The sequence below is a fragment of the Panicum virgatum genome, chromosome 5N (assembly GCF_016808335.1).
Source record: "Panicum virgatum strain AP13 chromosome 5N, P.virgatum_v5, whole genome shotgun sequence".
Taxonomy (NCBI): Eukaryota; Viridiplantae; Streptophyta; class Magnoliopsida; order Poales; family Poaceae; genus Panicum; species Panicum virgatum.
Window position 1 is genome coordinate 69,478,496 of NC_053149.1, and position 15,201 is coordinate 69,493,696.

The window sequence follows — 15,201 nt, forward strand, 5'->3', positions numbered from 1 at the left end:
CATCGAGTAGCCTCACACTCCAGTCTTCAAATGGGGCAGACCCATTCAACGGACAGGCTTTACTGACTGCAAAACAGTTAGTATAAATACTACCAAGAACCCAGAGGATTCAATTCATTTGGATCAAGAACCCAGAGAATTCAATTCATTTGGATCAAGAACCATAACCATCCAGCTTGCCTGCCACTGCCAGCGACAATCATTGCTGGATGCAGAAGATGCTGATGAATCGCATCATCTCTGACCAACACGGCTCTGAATGTCTGAATCTGATCATCTCATCACCATCCAACAGATTGTTTAACACACGACATAGATTCTACTACATCACGGTACCAAAGAGAAAACCCCGAAAGTAAACGAAAGAAAATCCATAGTTACATCATAACTCATTTCCCTAGATGGCGAGCATCATCTCATCACTTGAACCAGAAACCGATGAACAGCACAGCTTTGCCGCTTCCAAATCGAAGCCCTTTGTTTTCAGACTAGCTACATTGTGTTCTGAAGACCAGCAGTGTGCAGCAGCACGGCCTTAATTTCATCAGGCACGAGTCCAGGACCATCCCCGCATTGCTGGAGGAGACAACAGAGATGAAGAGCAAGTGACGTTAGACTTGGCTTAATGAATCCATCATCAGAAGAAATGGTTATGATGTGGTGACCACAAACCTCAGCTCGGAAGACATCCATTGCAAACCCATTGAAGCAGCTGATGACTGCCTGCTCAATGTCGAGACCCAGGCCATCCAGGGCTGTCATTGTGGACAGCAGGATGCCTGGCCTACGCGCACAGAACATGTGGATATTGACTGCATGCCCCTCCCTCATCCTGACTTCAACCTGAGGCCGACAAGATTGGTGTATATCATTCAGTGTCATGCAGATAGTTACCGTTGTATAGAAGTGCTTGTTTGCACAATTCTCAAAAAAGAAGTAAAGGATAAAGAAACGAGCAGGTAACGTACTAATATGGACTGTAAACATTCAGTATACGAATGTGACCATAAAATAGACCTGATTGTGACTAAATGTGCTCAACTTAGCATAAGTTCATAACCAAACTGGGACTAACCGTGGCTTGCTGCCCATTAGGGCTAGGGAATGCAGCTGGGCAAAGTTCCTCTTTGACATGTCCAGGAAATGTTTGCAGTGTTGGTGTTGACGGATGAAAGCTGGCTGATGTTGGCCCAACAAGCGAAGAGCTTGGAGCAGACTCAATTTCATTGTGGAGATCATTGATCCTCTGCAGGAGTTCCTTCAAGTACTCAATTGCATCACCAAGGATGGAAGCCCTATCCATCTGTCACATGAGAAGAAAACTGTCGATGAGCTAATCAACTAGACAACCACCGCAGGAGAAGAGTTAAACATGAATGAGCTGTCCTGCTACATTAAAAATGGGTTACTTGTAAATGTTACTGCATTGATGCCTTGCCATATATCTTAATAGTTGTGCTTCAAGTCTGCTTTTATTGTTTAAACAATCTTAATCATTGGGATGGATTAGAAAATAAGTTGATTACAACCAAAACAAGTATTATCATTGTGAAATTCCCATGTGCACGAATTGTTTAGATAAAACAGCAACAGGTAGAAACAAAGCCCGCAACACTAAGCATCATCATTAGCAGAAAGAAAGAACAATAAACATATATCATTATTTCACAAGCAATGGGTTGATGGGTCCCTTTCGGGGACATGATGCATGGGACTGTGTTAATCTTGCATCATTGAATCTGAGCATGTCTCGGAGCTGAAGGGCCCATAAGTAAGAAACGTTTCAAGTATGCATATGAAAATTACCATAGCTGGACAGTAAACAACCAATCATCAAGGAAATGAAAAGGTAACAGTAATTCCATTTGGTGCTAAAAAATTAAGTGTCAGACATTTACAGTCTAATATAAGGAGTAATCAATTGCATACATTTTTATGGACTTCTGTATACGATTCACCCTGAAAAAAGAGACCGCTTTCGACGTATGAAGGCGCTATCTGCTGCTAGCTAAAGCGAATGAACATAGCCACTAGGCGCGTCATAGTTCTACCAAAAGAGTAGCCTTTGGATCTAAACATAGACAAATCATGTATTTTCATCACCAAAATTCGCACATAGTGAAGTGACAATATCGCAATAAAGTCCTACACTCCTACTGTAATACTACAACACCACCATTATCGCAAAAACATCAGTGACAGGATAAACTATAACATGCAGTGCAGATGGGAAGCGATAGATAGGGGCGAGGCCACAGGTGGAACACCTTGCTGATCTTGGGCACCACCGAGCGCAGCATGTAGAGGCGGTCATTGAGCTTCTTCCGGCGGCGGCGCTCCGCCATGAGGTTCTTGGCCGGCATCCCCTTCTTCTTGCCCCTCCCGCTGCCGCCGCCCCCTCCTCCCGTGGACGCGCCCGCAGCATTCTCCATGGAGGCCGTGATGGCCATGGAGGACGCGTCGACGCTGTGCTCGATCTCGTCGTCGTCGTCCCAGTCGATCCCGAAGGCCGGGGCCGGCGGCGGCGCCAAGAACCCACCTTTGTGCCCCTGGTGCTGCTCCGCCGGCGCCGGCGGGGGCGCGGCGAGGAACTGCCCGGCGTCGTCGAAGGGGTTGTTGGAGGTGAAGTCGTGGAAGGCGGGCAGCGCGGAACCCCCGCCGCCGCCAGCGGCGGAGGACGGCGGGGGGAAGGCGCCGTGGATGTCGAAGAGGGCGACGGGGTCCATGGAGAGGAGCAGCGAGGCGGACGAGGGCGGCGTGGAGAGGGCGTCCCTGGGGAAGGGGAAGAGCGGGAAGGAGCCGGAAGCCATCCCGTCCGACGTGAGGTAGCTCCAGTCCCCGGACGCCCCTCCCCCTCCCGCGATCTCGTCCAGCTTCCCCGGCGCCGAGTCGTCCATGGCTACCACCACACCACGCCCCTCCGCTTCTCGTCGATCTCCTCACTTATCCTTCCTTCTCTTCTGCGGCTCAGCGCCTCAGCAGTGGGGTCTCTCTCTCTCTCTTCTCTCAACCCAGAGCGCCGAAGCCTTTGGTGCCCTCTTTATAGGGGCACGACAGACAGGGATGTAGAGAGATGGTAGAGAGAGAGAGAGAGAGAGAGAGAGAGAGAGCCGTTTTCATTTTTTTTAGAGAGGGGGAGAGAGACGTTTGTGTGCAAGCCTTGCAAGGTCCATCTGTTTGGGGTTGCAACATGGCTCTTGTGTCACGTTACAAATCCATGGCACAACTCTATTCCCTTCTCACAGACTAAAAAAAAGGCCATGAAGATTACATTACCTCCAAGAAGAAAAAGGTTTGTGAAGAACGAAGTTTCTTGGACCACCACAATTTCAAAATTTTGTGGATCTCATGAAAAGCTTTTGCAAGCGACGTCGATCGTGCCATGGCAATGCTGCAACAAAAGCTGTTGCAGCAGGACTCGCTCGATCGGCAGTGATGTGTACCTGGTCCTTGCTAGCAGGGGCGGATCTTAAGGGGGGCTGAGGGGGCTCCAGCCCCCCTACTGCCCAAAACTCTATGAAGCCCCCGTAAAATTTTGGAGACCATTGATGAAGGAAGGGAGGGAGCAAGGAAGAAGAAGGATCACCAGACCCCTGTCTTCCATTCCTGGCTTCGCCACTGCTTGCTAGTTCATGTCCATGGATTCCCGACGCGTGTTGGGCTGGCCGGCCGTCGAGTCGGCCGCGCCGTCGGGTGGTGGTTTCTTTGGCAGTGCCGTTGCCGTTGCCATGATCTGTTGCTCGGCTTTGGAGGGTACGGTTTTGCCGAAATGCCGGCGGTGAGGTTGGTTAGCGCGGTGAGCCATGCATTGCTCAGCTTCATATCACCTAGCTATACTCGACCTGATTCATTTGGTACTTATCTTGATGACACATAGGCTTTGGATCGGATTAGCAGGAATGAAATAATCAGTTTCAAGTTTTCAATCGTCTCTCACCTATTATGCATTTAATTTAGAGCTTGGGAGATCCTATGGCATGAAAAAAAAAATACAAACCAGAACATAACTACTAGGATTTACACCTAGGCCCCTGCCCATGTCTTATATATGCACAATGCACTTACTATGCTGGAACATAAACCTTGAGCCATCCTCCTCCCCCACTTGCCGCCACATTCTTATCATCCTGGTTGCATATGCATATAGCTCAAATGATAGAGTGCCTATGCATGTATAAATTGTTGAACTATTAGTGCTAGCTTGTAAACTAAAAAGTCGGTATTTAGTTATTGTCGGGTTTGTTACGGTTATCGTATCCATGGAGTAGGCTCTAAAAAGGAAAGACGGCAAACGAGTTGAACAGATGGGGAACCGCCGATACCTACATAGGCACCTTGTATAACGAACCTACTAAATATAATCTTGATGATGTCGAAGAAGGTGACATGACTAACAACTGACTGGCAAGAATCTACGGATTTTGCGGTTGCCTCCGCAAATCAGGCAGGCACGTGGGGTTTGCATTAATATCACTTTGATTGTCCACCTCAACTGAAATAGCACACGTTCCACTTCCATACTATGTTTCCATACGCATGCGTGCATATGGAAGTGGCGCTAAAAATCAATTTCTTCTTTGTTATTTTTGTGATATTTTGAGAAATGTATTTTGTATAGTAATCTCTATCTATCTGTTCTCTCTAATTTATAAGAAGTGCTTTTACGTGTGCGTTCTGTGGTGTGCACCTGTAGTCGTATAAGATTTGCCCGACACACGCGAAGTGGTTTTTGTTTGGTTGCAGAACCTGTGTCACGCCACAAGATCGACTTGGCATAGTTTTGTTCCCTTCTCACCGCCTTCCAAAAAGTTCACCAAAATGACCTTTCATTGTGCAACATTACCATGAGGTGTACACTACCACTGCCACTTTTTATTTCTAAAAGGAAATTAAAGATGTTTGTACGCAACGCCGTGGCATGCATGCTGCAACAAAACCTGTTGCATCCAACGATCGGATCAGGACTCGGCAGTCAGTAGTGATGTGGAAATGGGGAACGCATGGTGATCAGAAGCCAGAACTGACAGATTGGAATGGAGCGCAGCCGCCGGAGAGAAAGGCCCTGGACCCCTGCCCAGCGCCTGGCCACGCGTACGGCTGCCCTGTCTCTCGCGTCGGTTTCTGCTGGGATCCCCCTTCGCTCTGGCTGCCGGGAAAGCTGCTCCCGTCTCCATCTGTTGCTCGTCTTTCGCGGAGAAGCGAGAAACGGATGCCGGCCGGCCGGCCGGTGCGGCGGCTTTGCGTGTGGCGCGCCATGGGCGGCGGTTTTGCTTTGCTTTGGCTAATCGATCGCCGGCCGGCTTAATCCATCCGCCTTGGACTTTTGGATGATTGTTTGCTTCCTTTGATTCATTTAGTGATGTATCCAAAATTGGTTGGCAAGAACGGCAAGTACTTATCTAGACAAGCATGTAGCTTAGGTGTGTTAGATTGTAGAAGAAAAAAGAACAAACAATTGAATTGTCCTACCTCACACATAAGGTTTACCTCACATTCTCATTGTCATCCCTCGTGAAACATTTTTTTTTGGCAGATGAATGGTGGATGAAAATGATCCTATAGTGTTAAACTTCGTAGGAATGATATTAGAGGACTAAATGCTAATAACGGTTGGGCATTAATATAGATATAAAAGAGACAAGAGATTATAGCGACCACATACATTCATTCATTCATCATAATTAAATTAGTAGGGTGGATTAAGGGCGAATATTTGGAAATGGAGGGGTTGTAATGCATGACTGTGTTGTCATCCCCTGTTGCCAAGTTATCTACAGCAACAGAGGAGTAAATAATTATAAAAAAGAAAGAAAGAAAAACCAGGTACATACAGAACAAGAGTGAGGAGGCAGGGACAAAAGAGCGAGATCATTCTGTTCACGGTTTGGGGATGAAGAGAAGGGTACATGATTGACATGAATTCCCACTCAACCCCCTCGAGTGTGCACGTAACCCAATTACAAGGTCTCTCATGCATCCTGTGACGCTGCCGGAGCCAGCCATCGGACGCAGCAGCGCAAGGGAATGAAAACCCGCGGCAACACACAAGGCTGGGGAAAGAGATCGCCAAGAAAAGGCTTTGCCCTGCCTACCACGGTTCACACATCACATGAGCGTTTCTGCAAAGCGAAAGAGCAGAGAATTCAGAGCTGTTCTTTCCGTCGCTCGACGGCACAAGTCGAGTCAAGCTGTTGAGGAGGAAATCACCGTGTGTACTCTACACAGGATACGGCCGCGTGAGAAGGAAATTTCAGATCAAGCAGTTCAGACGGCTCGTTGCAAACATATGTTACGGGCTAGAAAACATGACGTAGGGAATTTTCTTATTTCTTTAATGACTCGAGTAAGTAATAGATCCAAATTGTTTTAGAATAGGCAGTACAGCTGCTGCAGTAACGCAGGCGTTACCAGTGATGAAGGTTACTAATCCCTTGGATAGGCAGATGTTTACTGGCAGGTCAGTTGCAGCTTTCTAGATTTGAGTTGATGGCCCACTTGTTGATGAGATAAGCCGATGCATCCAAGTACAAGTAGCAGGCCTGTCCATTTGCACGTTAATGACCATCATCCTTAGTATTGGGACTAAACCAACATTACCAATGAGTTTATGGATACAGATAAAATCTGTCTTTGAAGTAATTTTCCGTTGGGTTTCTGCAGAAACAAAAAAAATGACCTTTATAAATCCTCATAAATCACACGCTTAATCTCCAATCTTGCATTTTTCTTTCCACCCTTGCACACCAATTTTTCTAGAGCCACGGCCACCAAAGTACCAAACCTTGCGATCCCAGAAAGTGCCAGAGCACAGTTGCAGCGCTAGCTAGCAGGCGACAACCGTACGCAACGGCGACGGCGCGACGACGACGAGCCCTAAACCTTTAACGTGCTGGCGAGGGAATGAGCAGGCCAACATGGCCGTGGCCGGCGACGGGTGAATGCCCGGCGACGCAAGATATGAAAGGGAAGCCGGGAATAAATAAGCGGAAAGGCGAGCGGCCACCCCCAGGCTTCCCGTGACGGCTCTAACCCCGTTTTGACCCCCCTCCCCACACAGAAAAGAAAGGGCGATTAATTCTTGCTAGCTAGCTGGAGAGCGCGTCTAATCCACAGGTACAAGGACGCCTCACCGGTCGCCGCCGGCCAGGCCGGCCGGCTTCCCTCCTCGCCATGCAAAGCTCACCGGCGATGATGGATCGATCCGTCACCAGAGAGTCGGTTTCTGATTTCATCTGGTGAGTCAGGAGAAACTGAAAACCAGGCGTTGCCGGTTCTGAAGATGATGGTGCAGGTCTCACTTCTCAGACGCGTCTTCGTCGCTAAAAACTGGAGGCTGGCGGGATGTTTTTGCATGTGGCGTCCGTGCAGGACAAGTCTGGTCTGGGTTGGGTTCTGCTGCGCGTTTGGTAAGGAGGGCATGTGACGACCGAGAGGGACGGGCATCGCGCACAGCGATCGTGGTGTAGGCTTGTGTCACTCCAGGTCCAAGGTTGATGATGAGGCACCGAGCGAATCGCGGGTTGAATCAGCATGTGACCTGACCATGAATCAGGCGCAAAAAGGTCAGAAGAACAATGTGATCAAGCAAGAGGGAAAAAAAAGTAAAAAACGGAGCAGCCTGTAATGGAAGGCAGTAGGCACACTCACACATGTACTGGCCAGAGTGCGGACAAATGGTACATCGTTTTGCTTCAAGAAGGCCAACTATAAACAGAAGTGGATGCAGGGCTGCAACATGATGGTTTTGAAGTTTAACCTCCAAAGCCACCAGCACTAAACTCATGTACTACCAGGAGAATTATACAGAAAAAATTTCTGTTGTTCATCTGTTGCAGGAAGCAAACGTCCCTCAGCATTCAGCACGGAAACGTTGTTGCTTTGATAGCAAAGACTAAACAGGGGTGATAATCACAAGATGCACAATTGTTGGAAGTGAGGTCGTCGTTGTTTCTCTTGCCGATACAAAACTATTACACATTTCACAAAGCTATTTCAACAACAGATGAATGGCTTGCACATGCACTACACAAACTCATTGGAATCTGGACAAGTCCATCGCTCAACACCCCAAGATTGAAGCACTATTCTGCGAGATCTGATGATGAAAGGGCCCGAGACCTGCTGGGAACCAAAGTTCCCATTTCTCCAAAATTGGGATGATACACGAACCATAGAAAACCATGCAAAATTCTTACTGGTTCTCCATCGCCAATGAAGCTTGATCTATATCTGCTCGCGAACCCTCCCACAATTGCTGCTCTATGCCCAATTTCCTGAGCTCTGTTAGACCTCTCTCCACTGCGGTCATAAAATTGACAGAACACAGTTACAAGACAATGGAAAAATATGTCACCTTGGACCAGAAAAATTGAATCTGATGCAAGAAGTGACAAAAAAGTTCAACTAGACAGCATGTATAGAAGATCTATAACAATGTTTTAGTTCCCTATAAAAGTGGCATGCACTTCCATGGGCGGTAAGATTGTCATAATTCTGAGGGCCTAATTGCTCAAAAGGAACCGCAAAAATTGAAGTCCACCCATTCAGCATCGTGCTAATCGGCAAACTTAACAGGGATACCTGCCAGCGATTATTTTGGTAACTGGTAACATGGAGAAAGCATCTTACCATCTATAGCATCATGCGAATTTGGAGCTTGTGCATTGCGACCAATCCAAAACTGAAGCCGGTCATCAGCAATATCTTCCTCGATACCATAAGTTTTGGCTCTTCTCCAGAAGTACATAAGCCATGCCTGAATTTGGTATGGATCCCATAAGTCATGTGCACTAAATGGAAGAATTGCAGAGCTCACATGTCTGAAGGTTTACCTGCTTAAAGCTAACATCTTCAGCCTCTTCTGGGCTAAGATCTGCAAAATGAAGAAATAGTTCCACTTTTGAATTCAAGCCATACAAACCTGACTGAAATGCTTGTGCATTCAAGTAGTGAAATAAAGTAAAAAGGCGGAATTTCATGGAAGTCCAATTAGCCAAGATGAGAAAGCAGTACCAAATGCCTCCAGGTATTTAGGTTCACCAGGTGATTTAAAATCTGCAAAGGTAGAAAAAAATAATTCATAACTTGATTAGTTTCTAACTTTACGAGCAAGGATAAAGAAATGCATTTACACTAAAATCTCCCTCTGAACAGAAAATCAAATTTGTGCATTTGTAGATGGCATCACAATACCCTACAGTTAGTATTTGTTTCAAACTTTCATGAGATGGCCACTATCATGTAGTATTACAGTGTCGGTGCAACAGTATTTGGAAGAACACCGATGCAAGTATGCAAATGGATCTGGATGTTTCAAAAACATAATTGACATTGCAGGGCCCAATTGTGAATAGAGCAGATGTGCAAACTCAAAACTTGTCATGAGATGCGTGTCATAGATTATGATTGATATAGCAAATTTCATTAACCTCACGCAACACATATTTTGCCAAAAAAGATAAAAACGAATTACAATACAAAAGAAAGGGCACTAATCTGAAGCCTAACCACTTGAATATCCATTGGCATGCTAAAGAAATATAACAAAAAGAGCAAACCTGATGTGAATTGCCGAACTATGCTAGGTCTGCGATGTTGGCCAAGTGCAACTACAACAGCATCTTCCACCTACATGAAAATAACAGGAATTTAGATTTGACATGTCAGAGAATCCAGGCAGTAATCACATACGACAGAGAAACTGTGCAATAGTAGAATGGTGAATTACCCTTTGTGATTCGCTAATTCCAACTTTTACAAAAGGACACTTTGAGCTCTTTACTACAGTAGGAATTCCAACCGAATCCTCCAAGTTTTGGCAGAAGCAAAGCAGAGGTACCATGTTTCATGTTAAGTTATGCTAAGGTTCCAGAATATTAGGAGACACCCCCCCCCCCACCCACCCACCCCACCCCATTTTTTTTCCTTTGGATGCAGGTGCTTGCTTCTACATGTGAGTAAGAGCCTAAGAGGTACCACTATTTTGCCTTGGAGGAATCTAGAAACAAATGGAAATGAAGTTAAGACCTTCAATGAAGAAAGCTCTCTAAGCCCCATTTCAACTGAAAGCATGCTCTCTATATTGCCTTCTCCCATTACGTCACTCATTTCTCGTGCAAGTTTATTTCTTCCCCGAGCATCATCGCCTGCATGAATAAATTTTAAGCATGATTAATTGGAGTGCATGGAATAAACCATGATCTACAACTTACACATTATAAGAATGCAGGCTTACCTTGTTTTCGAGGTTCGTCCTTTGCCTTTTGACCAGCAGAGAGAACAACCTCGAGAGGAAGAGGAGCCAATGCTGACCAATGCTCATGCTTTGATACCGCAATCTCAGGATACACTCCTGAAGTTAATTAATTAATGTAACATCAGATAATCAAGACTAAGGGGGAATAAAACATTAGCGGCTTAGTGCAACTGATGCAGGTCAACTAGACCTGCCCATTTTTCATACCAGGCCCAAATTCTTTTGGGTTTTCAAACCTAGATATGGGCCAAGCCATACACCTAGGGCTAGCTAGGTTGGCTAAAGTTTAGTGTGAAGAAAAAGTACTATCATTGAGAGACAAACTATATCATTAAATTGCACAGTAATTACATAAAAATATTGTCTTACCAAACTAAATATCTCTTACTCTATCTACAATTATGCTGATAACCATAATCACATCATTAGTGGATGAGTGATTAGAAGAGCCATAGTATGGTATCTTGTTGAAATTTATCCAATAAAGTAAATTGTGGCAATAAGTTACCATGAATAGTTCATGTGCAATGAATAGTGTATAATGGAACTTTTTCATCACGGATACGACACAAGCTCCTTTTCAAATGTCGGGTGACTAATCAGTATAATCAGAGAAATGATCTAGAATTTTTTTCTTTTAAAGATCCTATCAGGCAACTCACCATATTGAACTGCTAAGCCCCAGTAGCGTGCAAGCCAGCACCTTTTTAGGACAACTTCCTCCTATAAAGTTGTAAATAGATTAAAATTCATGTCAAAGAAAGAAAATGAAGATTGAGCAGTAATCAAACTAACCATTTCTTCTTGGGTTAAGACCATTCTCTGAGTCATTGACTGGAGAGCCTTCGTTTCAGACTCTGCCTCCTTTAGCTGGTCAATTGCTGATGCAACTTCTTCTTTGGCAGACTATTCAAAACATGGTAAGTGAACAATAGGAGTCAAATAAAGCAGCATATCCAACAAAGTGTAGGACTAGGACATTTAGATTCATTAAAAGTATCTTTACCTCAAGTTCATGCCTTAGTGTTGTTACTTCCTCTCTACCATCCTTCGATTCCCTTGCAGCCTTTAGGGCAGCCTGAGGACGAATGAAGAATTACAAAATTAGCAGTGAAGTGTGGGTTAGTGGATAAGCAAATTTCTCTTCAGCCATTTAGTTGATAACATCTTTTAAAATCTATAGTCATGTATTTTAAGATATCATTTCAGCAAATTTCGAAATAAGTATTTAGCATGAGCAATTGAACACGATATATTTAGGGACCACACAAAGTAGGAAATTGGGATTGAAGTTCAGCACAAGGGTTATCTTCTCATTTGAGCATTAAACACCACAAAAATACCACAGTTGAACCAATACACATCTAAGGCCTTGTTTAGTTCCCAAAAATTTTCCTACAGTACCTGTCACATCGAATCTTCGAACACATGCATGGAACATTAAATGCAGTTAAAAAATAACTAATTATGTAGTTCAACTGTAAATGACGAGACGAATCTTTTAAGCCTAATTAGTCTATGATTGGACATTAATTGTCAAATAACAACGAAAGTGCTACAGTACCCAAACCCCAAAATTTTTGCCAATTAAAGCCTAAATATTGGCTAAACAAAAAAGTATGAATCTATCATAACATACAAATGCAGCAGCCTATAGCAGAACACAAGAAGAAAACTAACCTCCCTCTGTTTAAGTGCTGCTTCCTTCCTGCCAGCATTCGTGCACATGTTACGTCATGACCAGTAGTGGATTTGTAAAATATGTGTATTCAAACACAGAACAAACCTGCTCAAGAGGCGAGCTTCTAACGATACTCCTTCTCCAAGAGCAGCTACCTGCATAAAAAGAAATTAAGACCTAAGAAAATATGCATATAGTTCACTACGCAAGGAACAATCATTCCATGGCCATAAAAAACCCAACCTTTTTTTATTACGCAGAGCCTAGAAAGACCAAACTATTCCAGTATTTCAAGGTAAAATTCAATTGTAGCAGAGATAGAATCAGACAACACCTTACAAACGACCATATTCCCGATAAGGAAAGCAAAACCACAAAATAACATGTTTTTTAATAGATCTTAATTCTTATCTCACCTGTTTCTCAAGCTCCTTGGCTCTAGCTTCTGCTTCTTCACATCTTTCTTCAGCAAGCCGCAACTGCCAATCAAGATTAAGAAATAATTTACTGAAGCCCCACATAAAACCAATGGCCGCATGTATATTAATGTTATTTGCTGTTTCACCTTTTCTAGAACACTCTCATTCTCCTCTTGTAGCATATCAAGCTGGATGACACTATAGCATTAGTCGCATTCAAGTTATAGTAAGAATTTCTAACAGTCAAACAAGAAAATTTGAGCAGAATCATATAAGTGAGTAATCTTCAGAGAAAAAAGACCTCATCTTGAAGAGTGGATGCCTCTCTTTTTAGTCCTGATTCTCTTGAGTTAAGCCCTGCATCAAATCTAAATAGAAAAAGGGGGTCTGGGGTCAATAGCTATGTTTTCACTGTTTCTCTAAAAGGAAAGAAGATAGATAAAAGGAAAAATCCAATCTATAAGAAGCCACTGATAATGCGACAATGATTAACCTCATTTTCTTATGTACAAAAGCAATCAGCACTCACAATAACATACAGAAAAGGTGCATGCTTGACATCGTGGGGATCTAAAGGCATTTTTATTTTATTTTATTTTATTTTATCATTCTATAAATAGAACATCAGGAGTTTTCTGCATATGGGCACAAAACTTGTTCGTTCCACTTTATGCAACTGATGTCATTCTTTAAAAGAGGCAGCACTCCAATGTTTCTTTGCTTTTTTTTTCAGGTTAATTCATGGTGGTGACGCTTGACCATATGTTGTTGGGGAATGGGGACAATGCTTACACTGATGCGACCATACATAAATGCAAAGTCACACTAAGCCCATAGCAAGAACTGATTAATACAGTAAGCTAGTGGTACCACTTCTTCCAAAGAATAGTATAAGTAAAATTCATTTAGTATTGCTCCGTTTGGTAGGCACTAGTATCAGTGTTCATGCAATCATTTAGATTAGTCTATTTTTAGCATAAAGAGTAAATTCCACGTTTTTGAGACATGGGGAAATGTAACAGATATACCTTTTCTGCCGAGTGCGATCTGCTGGAGGCTCCACAGCCACAGGAGGGATAGGGGACGGGGTTCGCAATGTCGTGTTGGTTTTGATCGGTGGCACCACTGTGGTGGTCGGTCGTGATGCAACAGCTGGCCTACCTGTCGATGACGAGCGGACGGTAGGAGGTGGTTCTACAATGTTCCGACCTAACTAATGAAATGAGGAGATCAACTTAGCAGAAGGCCACAGACCAGCAATTAACAAATTGAGTAAACTGAGACACAAATGCAATGCATCAATCAATTTCCCCCCAATTCCCCCAATTTAAAGGATTTGGCAAGCATTACTAAAAGTGATCTAGCACAAGCAAGTAGGAACTATCCACTCCTGCAAATTCATCCGATCATTGACTGTTTCATAACAACTTGACCTCAGTTTGACCTGGACTAATTCAAGCATAGCAGCAGCCCGGAATAGCCGATTCCTAAGCAGAGAAGCAGCATGGAGCGAGATGAGCAAGAGATCCGGAAGTAAAGTACCGCAGGGGAGGGAGATCTCGCGGTACGGCCAAGCAGGGAGACGCCGTTGCTCCCGTGAGCTGTCCGGCCACCTCCGAACCTCACCGGTGCCGGTGGCGGGTGGTCGGCAGCGTAGTCATCATCGTCATCGTCGTCGCCGGTGGCCGCGGCGGCGTTCTGCGAGGCCATGACCTGCGCGAGCCTTGCCGCCGCGGCGCGCGCGGCCACGTTCTGCGTGCGGCGCACGTTGGAGATGCCGGCTGCGCCCGCGGCGGAGGCGGCGGAGGAGGTGGAGGAGGAGCGGTGGTGCGAGGGGGAGACGCCGCCCGGGGAGGAGGAGCCCGTGCTGCTGCCGCTCCGCTGCCGCCCGTAGACGGGGCTCCCGGCCCGGAGACGGTCCATGGTGCGGCTCGCCGGTGGGATCTGGGCCGCCGGGCGGCCGCGGCGCGGAGATGGCGAGGCGGGTGAGTGGGAGGGAGGTGGGGGAGAGCACGCTCGCGACGCCGGTGGAGTTTTCAGTTTCGACTTTCTTGCAGTTTGCCCCTCGTGTTTTGTTAAATTTTAGTTAGCTCTTCTTGCTTGGTATTACCTTATTTTTGATCCTTTGGGGTGGCTCACTTCATCATTCCACAAGTGTCCACTATAGCATGACCTTTCTATTTCTAGATATCAAAATGTTGCACTTATGTGTCTTGAGTAATATTATTGCTGAGTGAACTACTGATCATGCCAATTACCATGCCACATACTCACGTCACATCACTGGAAATTGATATTTGTGCTTCTAAATCACACGCTCTTAGGTAATGTCCTCCTAATATTTCTATCATCTTTTAAGTGCTACTTTGCTTCTCATACAAAGATATAGCAACCAGGGAACCAGCATTCGTTCAAAAAAAGTTAAAAATTTGTGACTGTTAACAACTGCCATCTAAACAATGTGTTTGATACTTATTAGAATCAATGTAGTTGTTTGGTTTCAATCTGAGGGATAGGATGCGACATGCAATGTATGAACCTAGTGGAAAAGAAAAGGTAGCAATGGCAACGAATGAAAGGAGAAGATTGAAAACAGTGAGAATTAGGAAAACAGAAGGGGCTGTAACGCAAAAGTGAATAGCAAACATTTTTCTGAAAAACCGAAAAGCAAAATTCCACGATGGTTTGCACATCCCCGTAGCGAGAGCGATGTTCTCGGGGCGTGCTGGAGCCTCATCCCGTATGCGCAGCTGCCACCCCGTACGTCTCGCTTCCTCCGCGACCACCGTCGATGGATCAGGTCCGACGGACACGGTAGCATCCGCAGGCATGGCTCGGCAGGCTCG

The 15,201-nt window shown here is 45.1% G+C and overlaps 2 protein-coding genes across 2 annotated transcripts; both read right to left on the bottom strand.

Annotated features, from left to right (window-relative positions):
- Positions 1 to 117: 117 nt before the first annotated feature.
- LOC120675595 (transcription factor ICE1-like) lies at positions 118 to 3,009 on the bottom strand. The gene is made up of 4 exons (XM_039956795.1): positions 2,268 to 3,009; positions 1,076 to 1,303; positions 673 to 843; positions 118 to 576 (listed from the first exon to the last, which is right to left on the bottom strand). Exons 1-4 carry the CDS (start codon positions 2,895 to 2,897, stop codon positions 493 to 495), a joined length of 1,113 nt encoding a protein of 370 aa, XP_039812729.1. The 5' UTR covers positions 2,898 to 3,009; the 3' UTR covers positions 118 to 492.
- A 4,792-nt stretch (positions 3,010 to 7,801) lies between these two features.
- On the bottom strand, positions 7,802 to 14,403 carry LOC120673196 (coiled-coil domain-containing protein SCD2-like). The gene is made up of 17 exons (XM_039953933.1): positions 13,898 to 14,403; positions 13,384 to 13,568; positions 12,657 to 12,723; positions 12,502 to 12,543; positions 12,353 to 12,415; positions 12,042 to 12,091; positions 11,936 to 11,963; positions 11,262 to 11,333; positions 11,051 to 11,161; positions 10,918 to 10,978; positions 10,235 to 10,351; positions 10,027 to 10,145; positions 9,558 to 9,627; positions 9,013 to 9,054; positions 8,832 to 8,872; positions 8,629 to 8,755; positions 7,802 to 8,298 (listed from the first exon to the last, which is right to left on the bottom strand). Exons 1-17 carry the CDS (start codon positions 14,276 to 14,278, stop codon positions 8,192 to 8,194), a joined length of 1,683 nt encoding a protein of 560 aa, XP_039809867.1. The 5' UTR covers positions 14,279 to 14,403; the 3' UTR covers positions 7,802 to 8,191.
- Between the last annotated feature and the right edge of the window lie 798 nt (positions 14,404 to 15,201).